The sequence below is a fragment of the Canis aureus genome, chromosome 26, assembly GCF_053574225.1.
Source record: "Canis aureus isolate CA01 chromosome 26, VMU_Caureus_v.1.0, whole genome shotgun sequence".
Classification (NCBI taxonomy): domain Eukaryota; kingdom Metazoa; phylum Chordata; class Mammalia; order Carnivora; family Canidae; genus Canis; species Canis aureus.
The window spans coordinates 39,399,685-39,427,682 of NC_135636.1; the positions used below are offsets into that span (position 1 = coordinate 39,399,685).

At 50.1% G+C, this 27,998-nt stretch overlaps 2 protein-coding genes across 7 annotated transcripts; one reads left to right on the top strand and one right to left on the bottom strand.

Moving 5' to 3' along the window:
* Nucleotides 1–3,158: 3,158 nt before the first annotated feature.
* On the bottom strand, nt 3,159–5,950 carry TP53RK (TP53 regulating kinase). The gene is made up of 2 exons (XM_077873450.1): nt 5,639–5,950; nt 3,159–3,747 (listed from the first exon to the last, which is right to left on the bottom strand). The coding sequence occupies exons 1-2, from the start codon at nt 5,919–5,921 to the stop codon at nt 3,269–3,271; spliced, it is 762 nt and encodes a 253-aa protein (XP_077729576.1). The 5' UTR covers nt 5,922–5,950; the 3' UTR covers nt 3,159–3,268.
* Nucleotides 5,951–12,712: 6,762 nt separating this feature from the next.
* On the top strand, nt 12,713–27,978 carry SLC2A10 (solute carrier family 2 member 10). 6 transcript variants are annotated; one of them, XM_077873451.1, is made up of 7 exons: nt 12,713–12,825; nt 20,655–21,935; nt 22,392–22,514; nt 24,068–24,203; nt 24,399–24,467; nt 25,977–26,058; nt 26,457–27,978. In XM_077873451.1, exons 1-6 carry the CDS (start codon nt 12,822–12,824, stop codon nt 26,023–26,025), a joined length of 1,662 nt encoding a protein of 553 aa, XP_077729577.1. In that variant the 5' UTR covers nt 12,713–12,821; the 3' UTR covers nt 26,026–26,058; nt 26,457–27,978. The 6 variants fall into 6 exon arrangements, 4 of the variants coding, with proteins under 4 accessions (XP_077729577.1, XP_077729580.1, XP_077729578.1 ...); XR_013365401.1 differs by lacking the exon at nt 25,977–26,058 and having other exon boundaries at nt 24,359–24,467; nt 26,457–26,535; XR_013365400.1 differs by lacking the exon at nt 26,457–27,978 and having other exon boundaries at nt 24,359–24,467; nt 25,977–26,054.
* Nucleotides 27,979–27,998: the final 20 nt, after the last annotated feature.

A 27,998-nucleotide genomic window follows, 5' to 3' on the forward strand; every position in this document is an offset into this window, starting at 1 on the left:
CAGGGCACTAGAGGAAAGTCCGTCCCAGTGCCCTGTCAGCTGGGTTCTCACCGCCAGGGGTTCTAGCGGCCAGTGGCAGCAGGGTCAGGACCAGGATGAGGCAAGGGAGGCTCTCCTGCAGGCACACGTTTAAGGGAGCACCGAAAAACTCAATAAATCAAGACAAGTATCTTAATGTGGTATTTTAAAAAATCAACTTGGCTGACTATGGCCCACAAGTTGGCTGCCTGGCTTTGTAAATAAGTTGTTATCGGAACCAGGACCCATCCCAGCAGAGATGAGACACAGGTCCCCTCAACGGTGCAGGGGTTGCCAGATCCTCGTGGCAAGCACATGCCGTGAGTGTGGTCAATTTACCAAACAAGAATGTGCCTGCTGGACAGGGCACTCACTGTGCCCAGTTTGGGTAACTCTACTCCGTGGTCCATAGGCCAGCCACAAGAGCTCTTCTAAATGTTCTAGAAAGATGTGGGCATTGTGTCCTTGGCAGTGTTGGACATATCACAATGTCACATCATATTTTCCTGGCTATGCCACTCACTATCTGTGTGACCTCAGCCAAGCAAGGCTCCATTCCCCTGTGCTTCAATTGCCTCCTCTGTCAAATAGGTTAATGCATGCAAAGAACTTAGTAACTGCTCAATGGTGAACTGCTAGGCTTAAAAATGTAGGATTGAATCCCAGCTCTGTCATTTATGTGACCCTAAGGACATGATATTTTGCATTGCTGAGCATATTTCCCCATCTGTAAAATGAGGTTTATAACTCCTGCCTGGGAAGGTTCCCATTGGAATTCACACGGAGCTGCTAGTGCCACTGGCTCACAGCTGCAAAGTACCAGCTGTCCCCACGAGGACTTTGAGGAAACTGGAATTGCGGTGGGTTGCTCAGCCCTTTGTGAGATACGGAACCAGGGGTGGAATTCACGGCTCGTCTAGGAATGCTTTAATCCATTACTTCCCGTCATGGGCTACAGGCTGAGCATACAAAGGGACAGTTCTCCTCCAGGGAACATTTGGGGTTTCTCCAGTATTGCCCTCTCCCTCAATGCTTACAAAGATCATTTTAACTTCTCCACTGCCGCTGGCCACAGTGCCACACACACCAACAGGGCCAAGCGGTTCACAGCACATGCGCCAAGTCCTCCGCTCCAAGGCCACCACCATCACTGACCTGGCTAGTGGAGCAGCCTTCCCCCTGGTTTCTCGCGTCTCTGATTGCCCTCTCTGAGCCCCTTTTCTACCAATGTAAATGTCTCCCTGTTTAAAAGACTGAGATGCAGTGAGAACAAAACCCAGGCTGGTTACAAGACCCTGTGTGATCTGGTCCTTCCCTCTTCCCCCATATCATTCCCTGCTCCTCCTCCACTCTGCTCCCTGCAAACCCGCCACCCTGGCCTCACTGCCCAAGGATGCTCCGCCTTTGCCAACTTTGTCCCTGTGCCTGGACCATGCTCCCCGCTTCCCACTTCTGCACACAGCATTTCCAGTGTCAGTTTGTTTCCTTGTAAGAGTAAGGACAGCCTCGTGTCTCCTCTGTAACTCCAGTGCCTGGGCACACAGCGAGCACCAGGTATTTGCTAACTTACTGCCTGCATGTGCATGTGAACCACTCACTCTCCCCACAAGGCAGATAACAGCCTTATTAGCCTTATAGTACATGTGAGGAAATGAGCCCTCTCAGTCATGCTGAAAATAGTCATTGAAAAAATTATTGCCAGCTCCTAGGGCCCCTGAAGTTTTTTGAAAATGTTATAGAATGCCAATACATACTATAATAATATAAAGATAAAATTATAACTATATAAATACTAAGTATAATATGACAATATATATAAAATAATATTACAAATAATAATATAATCATAACCAGCATCTCATTTCTTAAAGAATCATGAAGAGCATGTGGGCTTGGGAATCATGTAGAAGTATCCCTTGCTACCTGTGACATCTTGGGCAAGGTCACCCCTCTTGGAGCCCATTTCTCCATCCACAAACTGGGGAGAAAACCTTAGAGTTGTTTTAAATACGGTATAAACACTCCTGGCACAGTATCCAACAAGCAGTAAATAGGCAACGATATTAACACTCCTCTCTACTGGTCATCACTACCCAGGAAGGGAAGTTTTTGTTCATCCCTGGGCATCTGCCACAGGCAGAGTTGACTATGGTGAAGGAGACACAGCCCCAGACTCCCAGGAATGCTCACTCCCCATGCACACCCCAGGATCCAATATGATACCAGCTACATATAAGGCACTCAAAATATTTATTTGCTAACCGGAGCTGGCAAGGAGGAAAGGTACTTTATTATACCTCCCCACAGCCACACACCTCTAGGGGAGAAACTGAGGACGGGCAGGGATTTAAGTGTAAGTTAATTTGTGGCATCTTGCACCTTAGCTCAGTTTTCCTGCCCCTTCCCTCAAATCAGGCTTTATCAAATTCTAGTCCTTTCGAGGCCACTTCACCTCTTTTGTTCTATATACTTACTACCTGTGACCAAAATGGACTCATCTACATAAACTAAAAGGAACTTTCTATCAGTCAACTTTTTGACAGAGCAAGAAAAACAAAAACAATTCTCTATAAAATTATGTACATTTCAGCTGCCTGGCTGCTATGAGCCTGCTTTTTTTTTTTTTTTTTTTTTTACAAGACTAATTGGAGTAAAGCAGCATTTTTCCTTTCTTGACTATGACCCTCAAAAAGAAGTATACTTTATATCAAAACCCGGTATATACCCTTGTCTACATACACCTTTGAAACAAGTTTTCTAAAACAGTACTTACATGTCATGCACTCTGATTTCCTAGTCTATGATACTACTTCAGTTTTAAAATGCTGGTGATATCCCATATATTGGTTTCCAAAGGACTAGGCCATGCACACAACAAAAAAATGCTGGATTAGCAGGCTGATAGAGACATCCGTCACCAACTAGACTTTGTCTTTGTCTCACCCAAAGGACTGAAAGGCAAATAACATCCTCATTATGTGGTTCAATGTTCTGCAATGCCATGTCCACGTACCCAACGTATATATGGCACAGCGGGAGAAAGCCTGTCCTAGATTTCTTTTAGATACACAATTCTGCTTAGAATGTGTTGAGAACTGTGGACAATAATGATACTTAACAAGCATGATCACAGACAGCACTTAAAATGTCTCAACACCTTTATTTAGGTCTAATCTCGTATTTGGAGCACTCCTTCACGTTCCTTTTGACATAAATGGCCTAAATGCCTGTACGCATCAAACAGACCCTTCTACCCAACCATGGACCTCTTTCTTCCTCTTAGGCGAACTTCATCTAATTTTTTTAACACTGGCCTGGACTTTTTGGAGAAGGTGGAGTAGCTTTTCAGGAAGGCTTCAAACACAGTCTCAGTTTTGGGGTGGGTACTGAGGAAGGCTTTCTCTAGCACGTAGAGGTCAACTCCCTTATCTTCTGGAAGTGCTGAAATGAAACTCAGCCCAAAGTCTATGAGCACAATGTTCAGCTGTTCCACGGGGGGTTTCAGGAGCATGTTCGAGGTGGTGAGATCACCATGAATGAGGTCTTCATCGTGCATTCGAGCCAAAACCTGCCCAACTGTCTTGGCTAGGCTGAGGAGACTTTGAGGAGTTTTTTCAGTCTCCATGGTAGACTGAATATAATCTCGAACAGTCACTGAGCCTTCGATTTCTTCCATGTATAAGCAGTTGGATGCATAGTCTACAAAAAAGACAACTGGAGCAGATATCCCTGCAATCAAGATATAAATGGTTATTGGATTCAATTCTTTCCTAATGTTAAGTTTGATTTTCAAAGACTGAGCCAGACTTTTACAGTGCACATCTGCTTCTTCTAGGAAAAGAGATTTAGGAATGCTGCAGAACAGTACAACTTAACTCATCTGGAAGTTTCTTTCCCTGTTCATGCCCTGCAGGACTGTGCCTTAAGCTACCCCACAGCTAGGTTTAGGAGTGCCAAAGCGCCCTCCTCCTTTCCACTCTTTATGACTGGATTTCATGTGTCATACTTCTTCCTAAACAACAACAGCAAGAGCCAGAAGGGTAAGCATAGTCAGAGTAGGTTCTTGTATCCTCAGAAGGATTCAGATGGGCCAAACAACGTGTTGCCTGAAATATTCACCTTTACAGTCAGAAAGGGTGGATTCAAATCCTGGCTCCCTTCCTTATTAGTTGTTTGACCTAAAAGCCAAATCAATTCTCCAAGCCTCTGCTTCTGTTTATAGAATATGAATCATTCAAGAATTCATTGCATTCAAAGACTGAATGACAATCAGGCCCAGCACGCTTTTCTACATACTGGAGCCATCTCAGTTGAGGATACAGCAGGAAACAAAGCAGCTATGATCCCTACTTAATGGAAATTACGTCCTAGAGAGAGTGAAAATAGAGAACAGGAGCACACAAATAACCCCATTAAATCCATGCAAGGGCAGATGTCTGCTTGCTGGCTACAAAATTTCTCCAGCTCTCCCATCACCTAACAATGTCCTGGTGTAAAGCAAGCGCCTAAAGAATATTAATAGGGCAGCCTGGGTGGCTCAGCCGTTTAGTGCCTGCCTTCAGCCCAGGGTGTGATCCTGGAGTTCCGGGATCCAGTCCCACATTGGGCTTCCTGCATGGAGCCTGCTTCTCCCTCTGCCTGTGTCTCAGCCTCTCTCTCTGTGTGTCTCTCATGAATAAATAAATAAAATCTTTTAAAATATTATTTTTAAAAAAGAATATCAATAAAAGAAAGGACATGTAAAAGTCAAAGGCCAGTGTTTGAGTCAGAGTAATGGGCTGAGAGCCTGGCTGGGTCACTAACTGTGCAACCTTGAACAAGTTACCTGAGCCTCAGTTTCTCATCTGAGGACAAGGCATACCCTGGTGGTGTACAATGGTGTTTTATTGATTTATTTTAAAATATTTTATTTACTTATTCGTGAGAGAGACAGAGGCAGAGGCAGAGACACAGGTGGAGGGAGAAGCACCTTGGCTCAGTGTAGCCGTGAGCCCGATGCCAGGACTCGATCCCAGGACCCTGGGATCGTGACCTGAGCCACAGGCAAATAAATGCTCAACCACTGAGCCACCCGGGCGTCCCTTAACGAAAAAGCAAGAAAGGATTCAATGAAATCTAAAATGGACTGAGTGCTGTGGACCAGCCATACATTCCAACGTACTGTGAATTCCCTTCACAGGGGAGGACGCCTAAGCCGTTTGTTGCAAGCTTTGCATAGGAAGCGGTGGGGGGCGGGGGGGGGGGTGTCGGCATTTGAACCCAGAGAGCCTGGCTCCACGGCAAGCATTTGTAATTCCACCTGCTCCTTAATTAAAAGGAAGGAAATGAAGAGAGAATGCACGGGCACGGAGACGGTAGAAATGGGGAAACTGAGGCCCGGGGCGCTCGGCGTCGCGTGGAGTACCAGCGGTAGAGCAACGGCTCCAGGACACATGCTCGCGGCCGCTAGAACCAGCTGCTAAGAAACGCGGCTCCCGGAGAAGGGATGAAACGGAGAGCGAGAGCGGAGGGCAGAAGTTCAGGCAGGAGGTGCACGGCGCGGGGGGGGAGACCTCTCTCTCACGGAGACCCCCGCCCCGCCCCCGGCCGCCCCGCCCCGCGCCCGGCCCGCCCGCCTCACCTGCGCGGCGGCAGCGGAGCAGCGCCCGGGCCTCCTGCACCGTCCGCCGCCGGCCGAGCCGCGCCTCCAGCGCCGGGTGCCGGTAGCCCTTGGGGAAGCGGTGCTTCACCACCGCCGCGCGGCCCTGGAAGCGGCCGCGGAACACGCGCGCCTCGGCGCCCTGCTTCACCAGTTCCAGGCCGCTCAAGAAGCGGCCGTTCCGCTCCCGGGCCGCGGCCAGCGCCTCGGCCTCCCGCGGCGGCTCCTCGCTCTCGGCGCCGGCAGCGGCGTCGGGGGCCGCCATGACTGCGCCTCGGCGCCGCCTCTCGGAGCCCGTCGGCTCTCTCCGGAAACTGCCGGCGATGTTCGGCTCGCCCCGTGAGTCTTCGGGCCTCTTCGGCCACTCCGAGGCCGACGCTTCCGCCTGTGGCAGTGGCCCCGCCTCCCACATCTTCGGCTATCTCCGTGCGCCCTCGGCAACCCTCGGCAACTCTCGGCCGTCCTGGGCTCTCTCCTGAAGTGCCGGGTTTCTTGGTCGGCCTTGGTGCCCACGCCTCCCAGTTCTTGGGCCCTTTGCGGAAATCGTTTATTGATTGTATCCCCTCTTCACTCTTTTTTTTTTTTTTTAAGATTTTATTTATTCATTCATAGAGACAGAGAGAGAGAGAGGCAGAGACACGGGCAGAAGGAGAAGCAGGCTCCATGCAGGGAGCCCAACGTGGGACTCGATCCTGGGTCTCCAGGGTCACCCCCCGGGCTGCAGGCGGCGCTAAACCATTGTGCCACCGGGGCTGCCTTCTTTCTTTCTTTCTTTCTTTCTTTCTTTCTTTCTTTCTTTCTTTCTTTCTTTCTTTCTTGTTTCTTTCTTTCTTTCTTTTCTTTCTTTTTTCTTTCTTTCTTTCTTTCTTTCTTTTCTTTCTTTCTTCTTTTTCTTTCTTTCTTCTTTTTCTTTCTTTCTTTCTTTTCTTTCTTTCTTCTTTCTTTCTTTCTTTCTTTCTTTCTTTCTTTCTTTCTTTCTTTCTTTCCTTCCTTCTTTCTTTCCTTCTTTCTTTTCTTTCTTTCTTCTTTCTTTCTTTCTTTCTTTCTTTCTTTCTTTCTTTCCTTTTTTCTTCTTTCTTTTTTTAAGAATTTATTTATTTATTCATGAGAGACACAGAGAGCGAGAAAGGAGAGACACAGGGAGAGGGAGAAGCAGGCTCCACGCGGGGAGCCCAACGCGGGACTCGATTCCGGATCCCCAGGACCACGCCCCGGGCCCAAGGCGGTGCTAAACCGCTGCCTGTCCCCTCTTTATTCTTAAAAGCGTGCTAGTTTGGATGATAAATTATATGGTCACCCTATGGGTCGTAGAGTGGTGGCAGGGGATGGGTAGTGGTACAATTTCAAATAAGGTAATTAAGAAGGCTTCTTTGAACAGGTAATGTTTGAGCCCTGTGAATGGATGCCTGCGAGATGAGCATTCTGGGCATAGGGAATGGCAAGTGCAAAGGCCCTGGGGGAGAAGTATGCTTTGCATGTTTGGGGAAGAGCAAGTTTTTTAACCTCTCTGTGCTTTAGTTTCTCATCTATGTATAAGATTATAAGTAATATCCATCATGGAGGCTTTGTGAGGATTAAATGAGTAACTAGAAATAAAACCCATAGTACCATGCCAGGCACATGATAAGCATATCATCTATGGAGGTGAAAGCTAATATTATTTATGGAGGGCTTAATACAATAGCTATTATAAAAAGACTCCCAGCATCCAACACTATTCAGGGGGATGGGCCTCCCCATAGTGTGATATCAGAGCCACATTGCATTGTAGATGACCCCCGTTACCCCATGTCTTAGCTGCCAGTGCTCAGTCACAGGAGCAAAGGGTTAGTGTGGCTTGCTGCAAGAGCCCTGACTTGTACCACCTGGGGATGGCTGTGTGTTTTAGTGATTGTATTAGTTAGGGTACAGGATAAGCTGCTATAACAAAGTGACCCAAAAATAGTGGCTTATTATGAGAGATCTTTCTTTCTTATGTAGGGGCATAGCTCTGGCATCCTCAACTGAGTCTATTCCAGTTGTACCCCTACTCCAGTTGGCAAGAAGAGGAATTAGAGTGAGGATAGGCAGCTAAGAATTTGATCCAAAGTTCCACACATCGCTTCCACTCACATCCTCTTGGCCAGAACTGAGTCACATGGACCCTGAAGCTAAAAAGGAAGCTGGAAAAACCTATTCTCTAGGCAGGGCAGCCATGAACTCAGCTAAAACTTTGGGAGAGTATTACTAAAAGGAAGTAGGGGAGGAATTATAACAGGAGAAAATCAGTAGGCTGCCACAGTTTTGGTATTTTAAGCTGCAAGGAGCAGAGATTTGTCAACTAAATAGCTTACTTAGGATAAACAATACGTTCATTTATTATCCAACAGAATAAAATTTTAAGAAGTCATGGGTCCCAGGTATCCTTCAGTTACTTCATGATTTTAAGAACCCATGGTCTTCCCATTTTTCTACCTTCATGTCTGTATTCATACCCTTTACCAGCCTTAGCTTTGGTCCTTACACTTGTCATCTTATGGTCACAAGACGGCCACCAAAATTCCACACATGATATGAAGTTACAAAAACATCTGGCTAAAGAAGAGAGGTGCTACATCCTATGCACCACTCTTTGGGAGAAAACCCTTTGCTAGAAGTCCCTCCTCTCCCACCAGCCTTCCTCTATGGGACATTGGCCACAATAGGGCCACGCATCTTTGCTTTAGCTCCTGAGGAAGATGGAAAAGTGAGAATCTGGCATTTTTGGCCTGTGCAGATGGAGACCTGCTCTAGAAGCAAGGAGGAAGGGAGCTAGGCATAGCCACTGGGGAGGCAGCCACAAATGCCTGGTACACTGTGTGATGCAGCCACAAGCACCATTTCTTTGAGATTCAGATTCATCATCCTCAGAATGAGGATAATTAGTTTGACTGTGACAATTGCTTATTAAGATTAAATAAGATGTTGCGCGTGAGGGTTGCCTGGGGGATGGCAGACACCGTTTGCTCATTTTCCTTCCCCCATCATTGGGACCCTGTTTGAAATACCAAAGAAAGACCCTTTCGTCCAAGGGTTGCTATGACACCAAGCCTCAGCTCTGCAGTCCCTGCATTCCATTCATACACAGGGCAAGCCACCTTTTCAGGCATCAGACCCTTTGTGTTGGCACAATGTGGTTTCCAGCACCTTTCATCAGCCCAGACTACTCAAAGCTCACCCAGAACCAATTCTATTTACGAAGCCCAGTTTCCCAAGTTTGTGGCTTCATTATCATCATTGTTAGTGGCCACATAGCCATCTCCATGGTAACCAAATCTGTCTGAACCCCTCCTTTGGAAAATCCACTGTGCAAACATATTTACAAGTCCCAGTTGCTATGGTCAGACTGGTTCTGGCTTCTATGGTAGGAAAACCTAGTTTAAAACCTTTCAATGCCTCTGCATTATACTTAAGATTAAAGATCCACGAGGTCCTGCGTGGGACCCTTCCGTCCCTCTTCAAATCTCGTCTCTGCCAAGCTCCCATTTGCTGTCTGATACCCAAACACATTTGCCTTCTATCAGTCTCTCAATTCTTGCAGCCTCTCTCTTGTGAGAGGGACTTTGCACCTGCTGTTTCCCATGCCAGAAGTGCTCTTCCCTCCCTTTGTTGCCTAGACCCATCCAGATACCTTTCCATGCTCAGCTCAAATGTCACTTCCTCAAATGTCCTTCCTCACTTCTTAGGGGAGAGAAAACCCAACTTTGATCAGTTCTGACATCCCTTTTTGGCATCGTCACAGACTTTCCTTTTTTGTTTGTTTTTGTGGCGATTTAAGTCATGGCAGGATTTAATTTCTCACTGGTTGTTGCTTGGAGGCCACCCTCAGCTCTTGCCACTTGGGCCTCTCCATCACGCAGCTGACAAGCTGGCAGGTGACTCCATCAGAGAGGGTGAGTGAGAGATCTGGAGAGGACGAGCAAGGTGGAAATCACCGTCTTTTATAATCTAATCTCTGAGATGACATCCATCACTTTTGCTGTATTAGAAATGAGTTAGTTGGTCCTGCCCACCTTCAAGGGATACCATTTTTGAAGATGCTTACCAAAAGGACCAATTAAATCATTTCCTTTCTCTTTTGGGGCCAACAAATGAAGAAGGATTCCGTATTATCTAGGAGAGACAGCGATCCTACACACATCGTCATGACTTTAATATGAGCCACAGAGATCTAGGGACGTCATGCTCTTTCTATCATACAACTTCTATAGGTGATCACATAGGAATGGAGTGGTCCAGACCTTGCTTATGAGGTCCTCGTGTCATCAATCTATCATAACCACTAACTCAGGAGACTGAGGAGTGAGCACTGCCACAGCCAACCATTACATCCCTGTGGGACATGGACAGATCAGAAGCATAGCTCTTGGATGGGTCTGCCAACACTGCTGCCGAACAAACAGGTTAACTCACTGCAAGAGAAGCCAATAACTCAAGAGACAAGGAATTGGATAAGAGAAAGGAAGAAATTTGTTTGGGGTGTGGGCAGCCGAGGGAGGTGGTAGGCTCAAACGTTAACAACTACCCTCTCCCTCCCCAAGATAAACACCTAGGGTAAGACCTAGGTAAGGAGAGGTTCAAGGGGGTACCACAAGAGACCTAGCAGAGAGCGTGTGATCATGAGTGGGGGTTGGTATGTGCTCAGCACGTGATCACGGGCAGAGAAGGGGATGTGGTCTTTTAGGCATTCCTTTGCTCTCAGGGCTTTTCTGGCCTGTTCCAATCATTGCAAAACATCTTCGTCAGTGCAGAAAGGGCAATAGGAAATAAGAACAATGGGTTTCAGAGCATGAGTTAAGGGGTCTTGTCTATATCTGGCTTTAACCGTTGGGGTCTGTAGTTGAGCAAGAGGACTTGCTGACATCCAAGTGACAATTCTAGAGGAGGAATTGTCATTGTCATGTGACAACAGTCATCAGGCCATTCTTGGGCTCTTCTCTATCCCAGAAAGGCAGTAGAGTGTGATGGCCAAGAGCCTGATTTCCCCAGGAGTGGCCTTGACTTCCTGCTCAGTTCTATACTATTGTGTGTCCTTGAGCACTACCTGTCTTACTTATTTATTATGCAAGCCACTTATTTTATCTCCCTTTGTCTCAGTTTCCTCATTTATAAAACGGGAGTAAATTGTCATAAAGTTACTATCTCATCGAACAGTTGTGAGGGCCAGTAGTGAGCTAATGCACCCAAAGTACTTAAAGTGTATAATTATCATTCAGTAGTTTATTGTTCCTATTATTATTGCTGCATTAACAGTGTGCTTTGGAACTTTTTACCTTAAAAACATCCATTTATTACCCTCGTGGAATTTGTGGGTCAAGAATCCAGACTGGAAACAGAAGGGATGGCTTGTCTCTGCTCCACTGTGTCGGGAGCCTCAGCTGGAAAGATGTGACAGCTAGGAGTTGGAATCATTTGAAGGAGTGTTCTGGAAACAGTGCTGGCCGACGTGTCCACATGTGGCCTGTGTGCCTTGGGCTTCTCCACAGCATGGCAGCATTGGGGTAGTTGGACTCTTTAGGGCTTGAGATGCCAGTGTCTCAGTGACCCAGCCTCAGGAGTCTGCAGGGCCACTCTGTGCCACCTACTGGTTGAAGCAGTCACAAGCCCATTTAGATTTCAGGGGAGGGAACAAATAATTTTGGAGCTCTGTTTTCAGGCTGCCCTAGTTATTGTTGCTGTCAGAACTGTACAAGGGTCCCCTGGCTCAGAAGGTCCTTCTTCTTTGCCCAGAGGGCCATGTGTGTCTGTGACACACGATCCCCGCGGGGTGAGACCGTGGTGACCGATGCCCCTGAATGAGTGCGTCTGTGTGAACACGCCATGAGAGACTGGACAAGCCTGTGGCCATGCGCTGACCTCATACGTGCATTTTTGCCTGAGAGGGAGATTTGTGGGGGTGTCCGCAGCCCGGTTCCTTTCTAGAGCTCATATATGGAATGGCCCACCACATGGATGCCTAATGAGACCCTAGCCGTCACACAGCCAGAACAGAGCTCTGCCCCAAGCCACTCCCATCCCAGTGGGCAAGTCCTTTCTGAGTTTATCTGCCATCAGCCTACTTTCCTCTGTCCCAACTGCTATCCCTTGAGTCCAGATCAACCTCCCTCTCACCTCCTGACAGCCTCCTCCACTTGGGTCACCCCGTTTCTGCCCATGTTCCCTATAACCTACTAAAACTCTCTGATTATTTCTTGTGTCCTTGGGAATAAGATCCACATTCCCTACGCTTGCCTCCCAAGGACTTAAATGATCTGGCCCTTGCTGACCCCTCCCTCGGACTCCATCTCCCTCCACTGTCCCCACCAAGCCCTGGGCTCCAGACACCACGACTTCACGTCGGTTCTTCTTTATATTCCACGACCTCCTTCCACCACTTCCCGGCCTTGCCTCTGCTTTCTTTCCCCTGGAACCTCAGGTCTCGGCTCAGATATCCCTCTAGAGAGCAGCCTTCCCTGCTGCTTCCCTGCGGCCACCTGCACCTGTACGCCCCAGTGTCCTGGTTTACTTCTCCGCTTGGCCTTTACCACTGCAGCGGGGTCTCCCGCTCCTGCAGGCACGTATTTCTCCTCTTCCCCCACTGGAAAGCAAGCCCCACAAGATCAGCAAAGAATCTATCCCGTTCTTCCAGCCCATCGCCAAGGCCTAGCCCTGTGCCTGTGGTGGGTACTTGGGAGTTGCCCCAACCCAATCGTCCACCAAATGGACAGTAATCCAGGGGAGAGTGAGTGGCTGAGTCGGGCATGTGAGTGTCCGGGTTGGCCAGTGTAGACGCATGAGTGTACACACACGCTGGAGAGGCCGGACTAGGAGTGTGGACTGCAGTGATTGAGGATGCTCCTTCCTGCGGGGCGCACGGGAGAGGGAAGCGTGCGGGGTTCCCCCCCCCCAGCGGGGATAACAGGGGCGGGGGGCCCAGAGCAGGATAGCTGGGGGGCCCCCAGCCAGGCCCGGGGCGGTCCCTGCGCCCCTCGGTCCCGCCTCCAGGCGCGGGGGCGCAGGGCTGGCGGACGTGGCGGGCGGGGAGGAGGGACGCAGGCGGGAGGCGGGCCGGAAAGTTTGTCGGGCGGCGGCGGCGGCGAGGCGGGGACTCGGGCGGGGGTGCGGGCCGGTCCCGGTGCCCCCAGCTCGCAGGGGACTCGTGCTCGCCATGGGTAAGTCGTGAGCGGGCGCTGCGCCGGGAGCCCCTGCGGCCTCTCCGCGGGGCCCCAGCCCGCCCCCGTGGCACCCAGTCGGGTGGGGACAGCAGGCCCCGGCTGCGCGCTGGGAGGGGACGCGGGCACACTGCCTTCCCTGCTCCTTTCTGCCTCCCAAAAAGTGCTCTTTACTTGATACCAAGTGCGCACTCGGGGCAGGCCCCGTCCTGACCGCCTCAAGCCTTACAACCACCCCGGGCAAGGGAAACTGCTCCTATTCGGCAAAGAAACAGAGGCCCCGAAAGGAGCAACTGCAGGACTGTTTGCTGACCACTTCTGAGTGTGGCCAGGCCTCAGGATGCTGCCAGGAGCAACACAGACAAAACCTCCGCTTTGGAGGTATTCGATGAGGGGAGATGGATTAGAATCTGGAACTGGGAGGGGTGGGGTTGGGGGGGGGGGAGGAGAATAGGGAATTGCTTTGTTGCTGCAGGGAACTAGGATTTCCATTTCTCTGTGGATCCAGAGCCTCACCCTGTCTCTCAGTCATTCATCCCTCTACTATGCGGCAGGGGCTGGGGACTCAGTGGTGAGCAAAGCAGACAGCAGCCCTCTCTTCCATGGAGCTGACATTCCAGTTGAGAAGCTGGAAGGGAGTAAATGAATAAAATGATTTCCAAGAGCGATAAGATGCTGTGGAACACATAAAATGGGAAAATGTTGAGGGAAGCAGCTTTGTTAGGTAGGTAGGTAGGTAGGTAGGTAGGTAGCCAAGGCCTCCCAGGGTAGGAGGCGCTGGTGCTGAGACATCGCTCAGATGAAGTATGTGTACGAAGATCTGGAAAAAACTACAAGAGGGCAGGGATAGCATGTGCAAAGGCCCTGAGGCATGAGTGGGCTGGTGTGGTCAGACCAGTGTGGCTGAAGCACAGTGGGAAAGGGGAAAAGGGTGAGAGGGAGGTCAGAGAGTTAGACAGGGGCTAGACTGTGTAGAACTTTGTAGGCCGTGGTGAGAAGTTTGGGTTTTATTCCAAATGGCATGGGAAACTGGAGAAGAAGTTTAAGCTGGAGTGGGACATGACCTGAATTGTGTTTTAAAAACTTGCTCTGGATTATTCTGTGGAGCAACATAATAGCCAACAGTGGCTATAAGGTAGCCACGCTACAAGGTGGATACTGCTATTATCCACACTGGTAGATGGGGAAGCTCAGAGAGGTTAAGCGAGCTGCCTGAGGCCACACAGCTATGGAGTAGAAGAGCTGGGATAGAACCCCAGCATTCTGGCTTCAGTCTGCATTCCAACCACTGTACCATCCAGCCTCTCATGCACAGAGTCATGGCAGGAATGGTCACCAACTCCAGCTCTGACTCCAGAATCCATGCTCTTAATCCTCAAGGCACCCTGCCCCAGAACCTGAGGGAAAACAGAGACCCAGAGAGGTTCTCCCAACAACATTCAGCTTGACCCTGGTCCCTTGCATCTGCCCCTCCTAGCCCTTTGCTGCCTCCTACGTTAATTCACAGCTATTGATTGAGCGTCTCCCAAGGGCAGAGCTGGGCCTGGGTGGAAGTAGGGAAGGAGGGGAAGTGCAAGCTACCTGGGCTAGCTCTGTCCTCCACAGAGATCCCAGGCTGCTTTCCCGGGCTCCCTGTCTCAGGGATTGGGCCCCGGGGTGTAGACCTGGATTCCAGCCCCCGTTCTCCTGCTTCTGGGGTGCATCACCTAGTCTACCTTTCTGACGCTCAGCATTCTCACCTATGAAATGACCCCCATAAGATGCTTCTCACAAGGCGGCCTTGAGAACGACATGAGCAAATGAATGAAAGGGGCTCGGCTCACCACCTACACCACCTACACGTGGTAAATGATCTGTCAATGTGAGCTTTGCTTTTTTTTTTTTTTACCCCACCCAGTGTTGGGACTCTGCTCTTGTCACTTACACACTGTCACCTCGGGCAATGCCTTCACCTCTCTGTGCCTCAGTCATTTCATCTGTAAAATGGGAATGACAGCTGAGCCTGTGGCATAGGTTTGCTGTAAGGGTTAAGTCACCTGATGCAGATACGGCTTCCAGAAGGGGAGGTGCGGCTGGCTGTGGGGAGTGCTCTGTACATATTAGCTGTGTTAGGATGTTTGGAAGCCAGCCCTCTGGGTGAGGATATTTGCATAGTTCAGTTTAGCTCTGGTTTCTCCCTGGAATTTCAGGGAAAGCCATGGCAGATCTCTGGCGGGGGAGGGACCCAGTGTGTTGTGACTTCTGGTTGAAATGCTATTCTGGTGTCACCAACAGGAGGCTCCCTGGGACTTGCAACTAGCTGGTGATACATGCATCTGAAACCTGACTTCTTTCCCCTTCCCCTGATCCTTGATTCTCTCCCTGGGAAGCTCTGACCTCCACAGTAAGGGGCTTAGGGGATTAGGGCATTTCCTCCAGTGTGAGACAGCTTCACATACAACTTTTTTTTTTTTTTTTTTTTTTTTAGAGAGAGGGAAGGAGAGAGAGTGTGTGTGTATACAGTTAAAGGGAGGGACAGAGAGAGGGGGAGAGAGAGAATCTTAAGCAGGCTCCACACTCAGCAGAGAGCCCGTTATGAGGCTCAGTCTCACGACCTATAATGACCTAAGCTGAAATCAAGAGAGGGACGTTTAGCCGACTGAGCACCCCCGGGTGCACTTAGACAGATAATTCATAGAAAGGGAGACCAGTTCCCAAACCCAGGCTGGGCCCTCCTTTGGGGGCCAGAATTTACTCTTACTTCCTGTGGAGTGTGGTCCCTTTCAGACCTTAGACCTCTCCAAAGAAACGTCTCCCTCAAGAGCCAAGACCCTTCCTCTCTGGATTCCCAAAGCCCCCAGAGTCCCTTCAGTCAATCATCTGTTTATTCAACAATTATTCCTGAGCTCCAGGAACTGTCATCAGCGTCAGGGAGTGGCTAAGGACAAACGATTCCTGTTCCTTTTGGGACTGGCACTCTGAAGGATAAATATGTAAAATACATAGCTTTTTCAGATGGTGAGAAGGACTATGGAGAGCAAGCAGGGAAGAGCATGGGAAGTGATGTGATGGGGAGCTGGGTGGAGAAGGCCTCAGGAGAAGGCCGTGTTTAAGTACAGACCATTGGGCGAGAGGGGAGGGATGGAGGGAGAGGGCTCTCCTAGCAGAGGGGACAGCTGGTAAAAAGCCTTGGGTTGAGTCAAACAGGAATGAGGAGGAACAGCAAGGAAGCTGGCATGGCCGAGCTGAGAGAGAGAGAGAGAGAGCGAGCGAGCACAGGCAGATCCAGCAGAGCATTGAAGGCCACTGTAAGGACTTCAGCTCTTGAGGGCTCTGAGCAGAATGACTTAGGCTGTCCCAGGAGGCCCCTGGCTGTCATGTAGCATCCTGTGACGTTCACATGTGCCTGAGGCAGTCCTTGCAATGCCAAGTGGTGACGCCTCCCTAGTCTCCAACTCAGTCATTGGCTTATTTGACAGAAGGAGCCCCTCTGGGGTGTCAGGTCGGGGACTGGGGCTCAGGAGGCACAGACAGTAAGTCTCCATTGCTGCCCTGCTCAGTTTATTTATTTATTTATTTATTTATTTAAATTTTTTTTTTATTTATTTATGATAGTCACACAGAGAGAGAGAGAGAGAGGCAGAGACACAGGCAGAGGGAGAAGCAGGCTCCATGCACCGGGAGCCCGATGTGGGACTCAATCCCGGGTCTCCAGGATCACACCCTGGGCCAAAGGCAGGCGCTAAACCGCTGCGCCACCCAGGGATCCCTGCCCTGCTCAGTTTAACAAGGAAGCCGCACCCACAAACCTGAGATGGTGTCAGCAAGGGACAGGGCAATGCAGAGGTGGTGGGAAGTGAAAAATGTGGCTTGAAAAAAAAAATGTGGCTTGGAAAGTGGAGGAAGATGTACAGGAATTAGCCAGGGCCTCCCCTGAATTACCTTAAGAAGAAAGGAAAGGAAAGGAGAGGAGAGGGGAGGGGAGGGGAGGGGAGGGGAGAGGAGGGGAGGGGAAAAGGCAGGGGAAAGGGAAGGGGAAAGGGAAGGGAAAAAGTAGGAAGAAGAGAAAAAGAAAAAAGCTATTTCTTAGTCACTAAGACATTCATGGCTTCAGGAGCTGGGGCTCAGGCAGTGTTGTCGGGGACACCCCCTCCAAAGGGGAAGATGGCCCCCAGCTGCTCCAGACATGTACACTACCAGCTTTGCATTTTTAGTGAGTAAACACAGTGGCCCAGCCCAGGGTCAGCACATGTTCATTGCTGCCCAGGGCCTGGGAACCTGCTGGTTGTTCAGATCTGGGTCATGGATGCCCTGGAGCCAGGCCGGGGAGGTGGGGTGAGGGGAGGGGAGTCATTTCTACCCAAACCAGGAGACTGAGAGACAAAGCACAGGGAAGGGCAGCACCCCAACAGAGAGGGGGGATGCCAAACAGCAGACACATACAACTCAAAGCCCTTTGGAGAGGTGACCACGAGCGGGGCCTGAGAAGGATGAGTGGGGACCCAGGTGATGCAGGGAGAGCAGAGGGGCATGAAAGTGGATGGTTGTGCTGGGAACAAGTGTGCACTGGGCTTGTGGGAGGCAGGAGGGGAAGTGGGGACAGAGCTGGGGAATGGTATGACTGAGGAGTTTGGCTGGGGGCCACCAGCTAAGGAGTTAGGACTTACTAGAGCAGAGGATGGGAGCCATGGCTTAAGGAAGGGGATGTGCTTCCCTAGTCTATCCAATGGCCCTGACTCCCTGGGGGCTGTCCTTCCTAGTTCCTTGGGGCACTGTTGGTTTGCAGTGCTCTGTGACTGGGTTTTCCTGAGAGCTATCGCATCTGTCTCCCCCCACCACCCCTGACGCTGTACTGCTGCTTCTCTTACACCCCACCTACCTTTGATTGTCCTTCTTACTTGAAGTCCATTCGGCAAAGCTCTTAAGTATATGGGTTTGGGAGTCAGATGGATCAACGTTGGAGTCCTGATCCTGTTTCCTCCCAGCTGTGGGAACACTCTGAGCCTTACTTTCCCCATCTCTAAAATGGGGATAACTGTAGCTATACCATCTAGGGGTTGTTACAAAGATGGGTTGAGAGAAGGCACTGAAGTCTTTACATAGGGGAGCTACTCAATAAATGACACCTGTTATCATTACTATATTATTTCACTATTATTTTTGCTGTTCTGCTCTTAAACCACTGTAACCCAAAGCTGCCCCGATGCATTTTCCTTTTTTTTTTTAATATTTTATTTTATGTATTCATGAGAGACACAGGCAGAGGGAGAAACAGGCTCCATGCAAGGAGCCCGATGTGGGACTCGATCCCAGGAATCCAGGATCATGCCCTGAGCCAAAGGCAGATGCTCAACTGCTGAGCCACCCAGGCGTCCCCCCGATGCATTTTCCAACGAGACCTGTGGACAGTCAGCTTGGCCTCTGAGCTCCTTGGCTGGGTTCCCTTTCAGCTCCAGAGAACTGAGGAAATGGCAAACAAATTCTGTTTTCACTTGATTGCCTCACATGGCCTGGAAGTACCTTCCCTTCTGGCAGTAGGCTCCAGGAACCAAGGGAGATGGGGCAAAGGGAGGTGAAGACAGGGCAGGACCTTGGTACTGTCATCTTCCTAGGGTGCTCGTTGATGGTCATGAACAGGAGGTTCATGGACCAGCCAGGGAAAGGGAGGCGGTGATTTCCCAGAGGCAGGGTGGGAGGGAGAAGGGTGAGCAGAATTGGGAGCTGAGCTTTCCACCCGTGAAACTCCACTCCACCCCCTACCCCCCACACCTCCCACACAAGAATTGCCTAACAGAGATGCGGAAAGGTAGAGGTAGGAGAGAACAGCGCAAAATCATAACATGCCAAGGGTTTGTAATGGAGTGGTTAAGGGTGTGGATTGTGGAGTCAGACTGCCCAGCTTTGAGTCTGGGCTTAGCTACTGACTACTTTTGACCTTAGACAAGTCACTTCCCCTCTGATGGTCAGTTTGTTCATTCATAAATAATTCAAAAGCCCACCACATGAAGTTATATTAAGTCAAATGTGTTACTGCATTTAAGTGCCCAAAGCAGTGCCTACTTCAGAGAAAACACTCAGTGAATCTGACTGTATTATTATGAATATTCTTGTCAGGTCCAGGGTGGGTGTGGGTATGATACTGCTAGGTTACTCCAGATGCTTCTAGAAATATCTAAGTGTAAGTATGTGAATTAAGAGTAACCTGTAAGTGCACTGCCAGTATGGTGGCTGGCTGCTAGCCACATGTGGCTATTTTTACATTTAAATTAGTGAAAATTAAATAAAATTGAAAAATTCAGTTCATTAGTCACTTTAGCCATATTTTAAGTGCTCAGGAACCACATGTGCTGGTAACTGCTCTCTCTTCCCAGCTCAAGCCTTCAAAGACTGCCTCCATCCACTGAGGATGAAATTCATTATTATCTTCATGACCTAAAAAGTTCCATGTGATCTGGCCCCTGCCTGCTTCTCCTGCCTGATTATCTCCTATGGCTCCAGCCACCTTGGCCTCCTTACTGAAAGCACTGTGATTAAAAGCTTGCACTCTCTAGCTGCATCCGTCACTCACTTGCTCTGTGACCATGAGAAAGTTTTTTAACCTCTCTGAGCTTGGAGGATGGTACTAATAATAATATGTTATAGGGTTGTTTTAAGAATTAAATAAGTAAATGCATATAAACTTTTTAAAACAGGGCCTAGCACTTAGTGTCATATAAGCACTAGCTATTAATTCTCAAAACTATCTTGCTTCAGGGCTTTTGTTTTGCTATTCCCTCTGTCTAGAATATTCTTCTCCCAGATTTTATATGGCTTTCACCCTCACTTAATTCAGATCTCTGCTCAAATCTTCTCTCTTTGAGAGGCCTTAACTGACTACCCTATTTAAAATTGAACTCCTCCATCATTTTCAATCCACTTGCTTTTTTAAATGACACCTATCACCTGAAGTTATATATATATTTATTTATCGTCTGCTTTTTGCTACTAGAATATCAGGTGCTTGACCACACTACTGTATTGAAAGCCCCACGAACAGTCTGGCATGTTGTAGATGCCAGATAAATAAGTTTTTGAATGATTGGATGAATGGATGCATAGACAGATGGGTAAGTGTGTGAATGGGTACATAAGGGATGGAATACAAAGATTGGTGGATGAATGGATGTATGTGTGGATAGATGTGTCAATAGATGGATGGTGAATTAAGGAGTATGTGAATGACCAAATGGATGGATGAATATGTGGTAGATGGAGCAAATGGATAGATAGAGGAGGAGATGATGAAGGGATGAATGGATAGATTGATTAATAAAAGCTGGATGAATAGATGTAGTAGATGGATGGATAGATGGATGGATGATGCATGTGTAAATGGATGGCTGGATAAATGGATGGAATGGATGGATGGATGGATGGGGGATGAAGGAGAGATGGATGAAGAATGAAGTGGATTGATGAATGGATGGATAGATGCATGAAAGCATGCATGAGTAGATGGATGAGTGAATAAATATATGGAGTGGGTGGGTAAATGGATGAACTGGATGTATGTAGGGAGGGATGAGGGAAGAAGTGGATGGATAGATGAATATATTGATGAATGGATTGATGGATGGATGAATGGATCAGTAGATGGATAGATAGGTGAATGACAGTAGATGGATGGAGGGGTGGGTAGGTGAAGGAAGGAGTGGATGGATGAAAGATGGATGGAGCAATGAATGGATGGGTAGATGGACGGACAGGTGAATAGATGGAGTAGCTGGGTGGATAGATGAGGGGTTGACAGATGGATGATGCTCTGGTAAGGAACCATCCTGAACTCTGCTCCTGTCACTTTTGTTTTCCAGGCCATCCCCAAGTGCTCCTGCCCCTGTGTGCCTCTGTGTCTTTGCTGGGTGGCCTGACCTTTGGTTATGAACTGGCAGTCGTATCAGGTGCCCTGCTGCCCCTGCAGCTTGACTTTGGGCTATCCTGCTTGGAGCAGGAGCTCCTGGTGGGCAGCCTGCTCTTGGGGGCTCTCCTCGCCTCCCTGGTGGGGGGCATCTTCATCGACCAGTATGGCAGGAAACAAGCCATCCTCGGCAGCAACTTGGTGCTTTTGGCAGGCAGCCTGAGCCTAGGCCTGGCTGGCTCCCTGGCCTGGCTGGTCCTGGGCCGCTTGGTGGCTGGCTTTGCCATCTCCCTCTCCTCCATGGCCTGCTGTATTTATGTGTCAGAGCTGGTGGGGCCACGGCAGCGGGGAGTGCTGGTGTCCCTCTATGAGGCCGGCATCACCCTGGGCATCCTGCTGTCCTATGCACTCAACTATGCACTGGCTGGTGCCCCCGGGGGATGGAGGCATATGTTTGGCTGGGCCGCTGCACCTGCTCTTCTGCAGTCCCTTAGCCTCTTCTGTCTCCCTGCTGGTACCACCAAAGCTGCAGCCAACAAGGACCTCATTCCTCTCCAGGGAGGAGAGGCCACCAAGCTGGGCCTGGAGAGGCCGAGATACTCCCTTCTGGACCTCTTCAGGGCACGGGATAACATGCGAGGCCGGACTGTGGTGGGGCTGGGGCTAGTGATTTTCCAGCAGCTAACGGGGCAGCCCAATGTGCTTTGCTATGCCTCCACCATCTTCCACTCGGTTGGCTTCCGTGGGGGATCTTCGGCTGTGCTGGCCTCTGTGGGACTTGGTGCGGTGAAGGTGGTGGCTACCCTGGCTGCCATGGGACTGGTGGACCGAGCGGGCCGCAGAGCCCTTTTACTGGCTGGCTGTGCCCTTATGGCCCTGTCAGTCAGTGGCATAGGCCTTGTCAGCTTTGCTGCACCCATGGACTCTGGTCCGAGTTGCCTGGCCATGCCCAACGCCACTAGGTCAGGCCTCCCTGGAGACCCTAGCCTGCCGAGGGGCATCACTCCACTTCCATTGCCAACAACCAGTGAGAACCAAGGGAAGCCAGTCTTGTCAACCTCTAAGAAAATCAAGCTTCATCCCAGAGCTGGGAACCCCACAGGCCCTCCCCTGCGAATGGCCTTAATCACTGCCTCCCCTGCACCCCATCCTGCCCCAGAGCGTGCCTTGCTGCACTGGACTGCACTGGTCTGCATGATGGTCTTTGTGAGTGCCTTCTCCTTTGGATTTGGACCAGGTAGGTGGGAGTTCTCTTGCAGGTAACTCTGCAGCCTTTTACCCCACCCAGCAGAAAGGTTGGGGACCGTGTCAGTCAGGGTCTCAGATGGACACTAGAGGTGGCTTGACCACGAAGCCAATGAAGCTTACACTTTAAGGACTCCTTGCTTACTTGCAGGCTCTCCTTCCAAGGGCCTAATTTTCTGTTCCTAGTGTGGGGGCCTTTCTTATAAAGGTCCCCAAATTATTTAAGCTTTGGGCCTCATGAAACCTGATTTGCCCCTGGATAGATCTTTCAAAAGGTTTACTAGAAAGGGGTTCTTGCAGGGGTTTTGGGGAGGCAGTGGGAAGACTGGGTGTCAGGGGCCTGACATTCTGCTTGAATCACATTGTCATGGGGCTGTCCGCTGAGCCATGGGGGCCAGGCCCCAGTTCCCACCACAGCCCATAAGTCCTCCCTGCTTTCCTGTCCTAGTGACCTGGCTTGTCCTTAGCGAGATCTATCCCATGGAGATCCGGGGCCGAGCCTTCGCCTTCTGTAACAGCTTCAACTGGGCCTGCAACCTGCTTGTCAGCCTCTCTTTCCTCGACCTCATTGGTGAGTCCTCTGGCCTAATTCCATGGTCTGATCCCTTCTAGATCCAAGAACACTTGTCTCCAGACAGCCAGGACTTCCATATCTGACTGGGTCTAAGTGACAGAAAAGCCAGGGCAAACTAGCTGATAAACAAAAGGGAGGATTTTTGTCATAAATCACAGAAAGGTGGACAGTGGCCAGCTTCAAGCACTCCTGATCACTGGGCTGCCATAAAGCTGCCGCCCGGCCCCGCTCTCTTTCTGCTCTGCCTCCCATGCTGTCAGCTTCTGTCTCAGCCAGACCCACCTCATGGTGGCAGGGGTGGCACCTGCAGATCTTGAAGTATGGCATTCAAGAAAGAGTATTTCTTTCCCCGTGCTCTTGCCCATGTCGTGGCATGGGCTCCTGTTGGCTCAGCAAGACTGCATGCCCATCTACGGCTAGAAGGCTGCAAGACTCTGATGCCCAGGCCTGGGGCATTTAGCACCCCCTGGAGTCAGGGCTGGTGGGGAATGGCTTCACCCAACCACACGGACAGAGGTACAGGGGTTGTCTCCTCAAAATAGAATCAGAGGCTAGTATCTTCAAAGGTGGGAGGAGAGGCTGACAGACAAAGAGAAGACATGACCTTCCAGGCTTCTACCTTAGATGGTTCCAGGCCCCATCAAGGAGTGGGCCAGCTTGATTGACAGCCTGGAAATTGAGGCTGAAGAAGGGGAAAAGCCTCCATCTGGAAGCCATCTGTGATTGCTGTGGTAGGGGAGAGAACAACTCCCTGGGGTGATGGGGTGGGGGGAGTCTGGAGGCCTGAGGGTGGGGCTCTGGTATTCACCCACCCCCCATCTTCTTCACTGTAGCTATGAGGATTAAGTGGAGGCCCAGCTGGTCAGGGAAGGTCACTCAGAGGTCCTGGCCTCTAAAGGTGAGAACGGCCATGGCTCTGGAAGGTCATCGATGCTTCTGCCTCAACAAAGCCCTCCCCTCACTGTCTCCTTTCTCTGATCTGGACTGATGGCCTTCTAAGGAGCCAGAGTCACCCCGGTGGTCCAGGTTGCTGGCCCTGAAACCCTGGCTCTCACCTGAGTCTCCAGGAAGAGACAGGGGCTGGGGAACGATCTGGGAGTCAGACACAGGCCAAATGGGCTGAAACCTTATTCCCTGGATACTCAATTCATTCACCCAATAACCAGTTTATGGAATTTCTGAGGATCTTTTTTCTTTAGGGGCTGGGCTGGGCCAAGCCTGCAACTATTTTGCTGCTAAAGGAAGGGCCATTTCCCCTCCATTCCTGTTTTCAGATTATGAATTCAGTCCTCTGGGTAGTGTTTTAGGTGTGGGTGAGTGGGTTTCCCATGCAGACCAGATGTCCTCATCTGTGTTTGCACGTCTGGGCCCGGTCCTTTGCCTGCCTCTGGGATAACCAGTCCTACTTATCTGACAGCTTGTTGTCTTCATTCTGCAAATCAGACATCTGGAGAATTTGCTTTTGGGGAACTGACTTGCAGTGCCCTCTCTGGAACCAGCCGGCTAGCCAGGCTGCACCTCTGCTCACGCTCCCGCCCTCCTGTTCCCAGGTACCATTGGCTTGTCCTGGACCTTCCTACTCTACGGGCTGACCGCTGTCCTCAGCCTGGGCTTCATCTACTCGTTTGTCCCTGAAACGAAAGGTCTGTCATTTGCAGAGATAGACCAGCAGTTCCAGAGGAGACGGTAAGAGGAGAGAGGGCGAAAGACTCACATCACACCCTGAGCAGATCAGTTCAGGATTTACTTCTCGTACTTTCCCTTTGCAAGAGACTGATTTTCTCCTCCTCCTGACTGTCTTAGTGCCCGGACGCTGTCAGTTTTGTCTTGTCTTCGTGCAGGAGCTGTTTTCCTGGAGTTGTTTGTATCTTCCTCCAGCAGAGTTTCATTTGACTGTGAGGCCCCAGCTCATGAGAATTTTAAGACCATGCGGTTATGGAATTACATAAGGTCAGAGTAGTAGAATCTTAGAGTCATAGAAGCTTAGAGAAAATAGTCTAACTGTGGCCTTTGAAAGTCACACACAAGGACCTGTGGGCTTAATCTACTGATTCATTAGGAGTTTATTAAATCCATATTATGTTCCAGGCCATGTCTGGGCCTTAGGAGACGTGGCCAAGAGTACGATGGGCAAGGTCCTTGTCCTCCCGGAGCTTCCATTCTATTGGAGAAGTGGGAACAGAAAATAAATAAGCCAACAAATGCAGCAACAAGAGCATTTTGGTTAGTGATATGTATCTGGGAGAAAATGAAACAGAGTGAAGTATGTTGAGAAGGCCTGATTTGCAGAGCAGGGGACAGAGGGACAAAGGGTTGTGGCTAAATTAGAGTGGGTAGTCAGAGAGGGGGGACCTCGGAGGAGGTGCAATTTAAATGTGTGAGAAGGAGGGACACCTGGGTGGCTCAGCAGTTGGGCATCTGCCTTTGGCTCAGGTCATGATTCTGGGGTCCCAGATTGAGCCCTGCATTGGGCTCCCCTTGAGGAGCCTGCTTCTCCCTCTTGCCTGTGTCTCTGCCTCTCTCCTGTGCGTCTCGTGAATAAATAAATAAAATATTTAAAAATAAATAAATAAATAAATAAGTGAGAAGGAGACAGCCATGTAGAGATGAGGGGGAGGAGCATTCCAGGTAGCGGGAACAGTATGTGCAAAGGTCCTGTGGTTGGGAGTGTATCTGGCATACGCAAGGAACCACAAGGAAGCTAGTGTGGCTGGAACAGAGGGAAGGAGGGCAGGAGGGGTAGAAGATCAGCTCAGCCAAGCTGGTAGGAGCTTGATCATGTAAGGTCTTTAGGTCATAGAGAGAAGTTCAGAATCTTAGCGTCATGGAGCCTTGGGGCCATTCAAATAAGAAATGAGAGGAATAGGAGCATCAGAAGGGACCTAAAAACTCTACAATCCTAAATATCCTTGGCAAATGCCCCTGGTTACTTCTTGTAGTAAAGGGAGTCGCCAGCACCTGGCTGCCCTTTCTACTCCTGGGAGGCCCTAAATGACTAAAAAGATCAACTTCTAATATGGAGTTGGAACTTGCCTCCTGCATCTCCTGCCAAGTGCCACCCCAACCTGGCCCCTGAAGGGATGCAGCACTAGTCTAGTGCAAAAGCCTGTAACCTGCTCCACCCCAACCCTGAGGATTCTCTGCTGGTGGAACACCCCCAATTTGTTAGATGGCCCCCCTGCAGGTCACTCAGCAGCCCAACCCTATTGGTTAGGAAATAGATCTGGCTGCTCAGAATGGTCTGGATGTAGGGGGTCCAGGGCTGGGGTGGCGGCTGTGCTCTGAGAGGTCATCCAGGGTTGCAAGTTCCTTCTCTGGTGGCTCCACCCTCCCTTTGATAATTACCTTTCCCACATGGCCTGTGACAGTGAGCCACCACGGTCCTGCAAGAGGGAAGGTGGGAGGGGACACACAACCTGAAAGATGCTCACGTCACTTCCACCTGCATCCTTTCGACAGAATCTGGCTACACCTACATGTGGGGGAGGCTGAAAAACAGAGGCTATAATCTGGGGAGCTGTGTGCCCAGCTAAAAATCAAGGTACTGTTACTAGGCTTAAAAGGGGGGAGTCCAGGTACTAGGAGCCACCTGGAATCTCTGCCATACTGGCTTTCTTGGGAGAAGATTCCAGAACCCCTTCTCTGGGATGAGGAGCTAAGGAGGCCGAAAGGCAGGTAGAAGCCAGCTTTGGGGTAAAGCAGGTTGTGATCGCAGCCAAGGGTAGTGGCAGGCTGGACCTGGGGACTCAGGGGTCACGTGGTGGAGCCTGGGCCAGCCTGTGGGGCAAGGAAGCTGAGTCTGCTGTGACCTGAGGAGGAGACTGAAAGTTAGGGGCTCTGACAGGGTCTGGCAGTCACCACTTCAGTCCCTGACATCAGAGGCCACAGAGACAGACAGAGACAGAGACACCCCACCCCACCCCACTCTCTGCTTGACAGGTTTGCTCTGAGCTTTGGCCACAGGCAGAGCTCCACCGGCATCCCGTACACCCGCATCGAGGTCTCTGCAGCCTCCTGAGGAGTCCATCTGCCTGGAACATGCTGGAACCGTGGCTGTAGCAGACTCCTCAGCTCCCTGCTTGTCTGGCCCCTGGAGCACTGTTTTAGGTGGCTCCGTAAGAGTCATCTCTGCTCCAGAAGAGGTCTTTGGGGCCCAGGTGAAAGAGGAGAAAGTTTGATAACCCGAAAGTCTTTATTTTGAACCTCAGGCTCTGAGAGGCCCTGAGGATCCACCTTCTTGCCTCAGTTTCCCCACTGTCCCCACACATCCCCACAGTACGTATAATGAAAACATCTCATGGAGTCTTTTGCTCCATGGGCTTCCTCAAAGAACCTCTAGGGTACCAGCGCCTGGAAGGAAGTCTCCTCTGGTGTCACCCCAAAATCTAGACAAGGATACTTCAGTCTCTGTTCTTTTCCCTTCTGGCTGGGACTTTCTGGTGAGGCGGAAGCCTGCTTCTATTATTCACCAACTCAGATTGGTGGATAAGATGTTGAGTTCCAGTCCTGCTTTTCTGGAGTCCTTGCCGTAGGACCATAGGCCTCAGTTTCCCCATATGTACAATGGGGGACCCTGACCAAGGAGTTCTTAAGATTGCTTTTGATGCCAATCAGCTGGAATTCTAAATGCTGCTCATAGAATGTGTATTCAGCATGGGCTCTGCCCTCAAGTGACTGGCCACCTCTTTAGGGGATGTGAGTTTTAATTACGGGAGCAATAAATAGAATTCCAGAATGGTGTGCACTAAAACCCAAGGTGCAGGAAGCAAGCTCCAGGAGCTGTTTCTAGGATGCTGCAGGAGAGCTATGCAGAAAGGAGGTGGGTTTGGGGGGCTGCCAAGCCGGGCTTGTTGGCGTTGCCTCGGTCCCCTGGCAGCTGTTGACCTTGGGTGGCTAACGGCTCTCACTATCCTCAGTTCCCACATCTGCAGAATGGGGATGATTAGGCCCCTGGGCGTGTCCTTAACCCCTGCCTTCCTGCAGGAGGATCTTCAGTTGGTCCCATTCAGCTAGTCAGGGCCACGGGGTCAGGGAGGTTTCTGCTCACCCTCAGCTACCCAGGTCCCCACCTTTGGGACATTGTTAAGGGTCAGCTCCTGAGGGGTGAGTCAGATGGAGACTGAGCAAGATTCTCAGATCTGAGGTCAGCAGAGGAAGAGACGGGCAAGAATGAGTTCCTGGATGCCAAGGAACATGAAGAGCTGGTGTGGGACGACGCTTCGTCATCTGTGCCTGCTCCACGCCCAGTGGACTCTGGCCCCTCGACCTCTCTCCTCTTGTTCTAGATGCTTCCCTTGTACCCCGTAGTATGCTGGAGGCCCCTCATACTCGCTTGTGAGGGCCCATTATTAAGTTTTCGAGACTTTTGCCAGCTGGTTGTTAAACATAGCCGTTTATAGATATTAAATTATTGAATATTTCAATAAATTATATTAAAAATAAAAGTAATAAATACTAAAAACTCATCGCTTCCTTATTTTG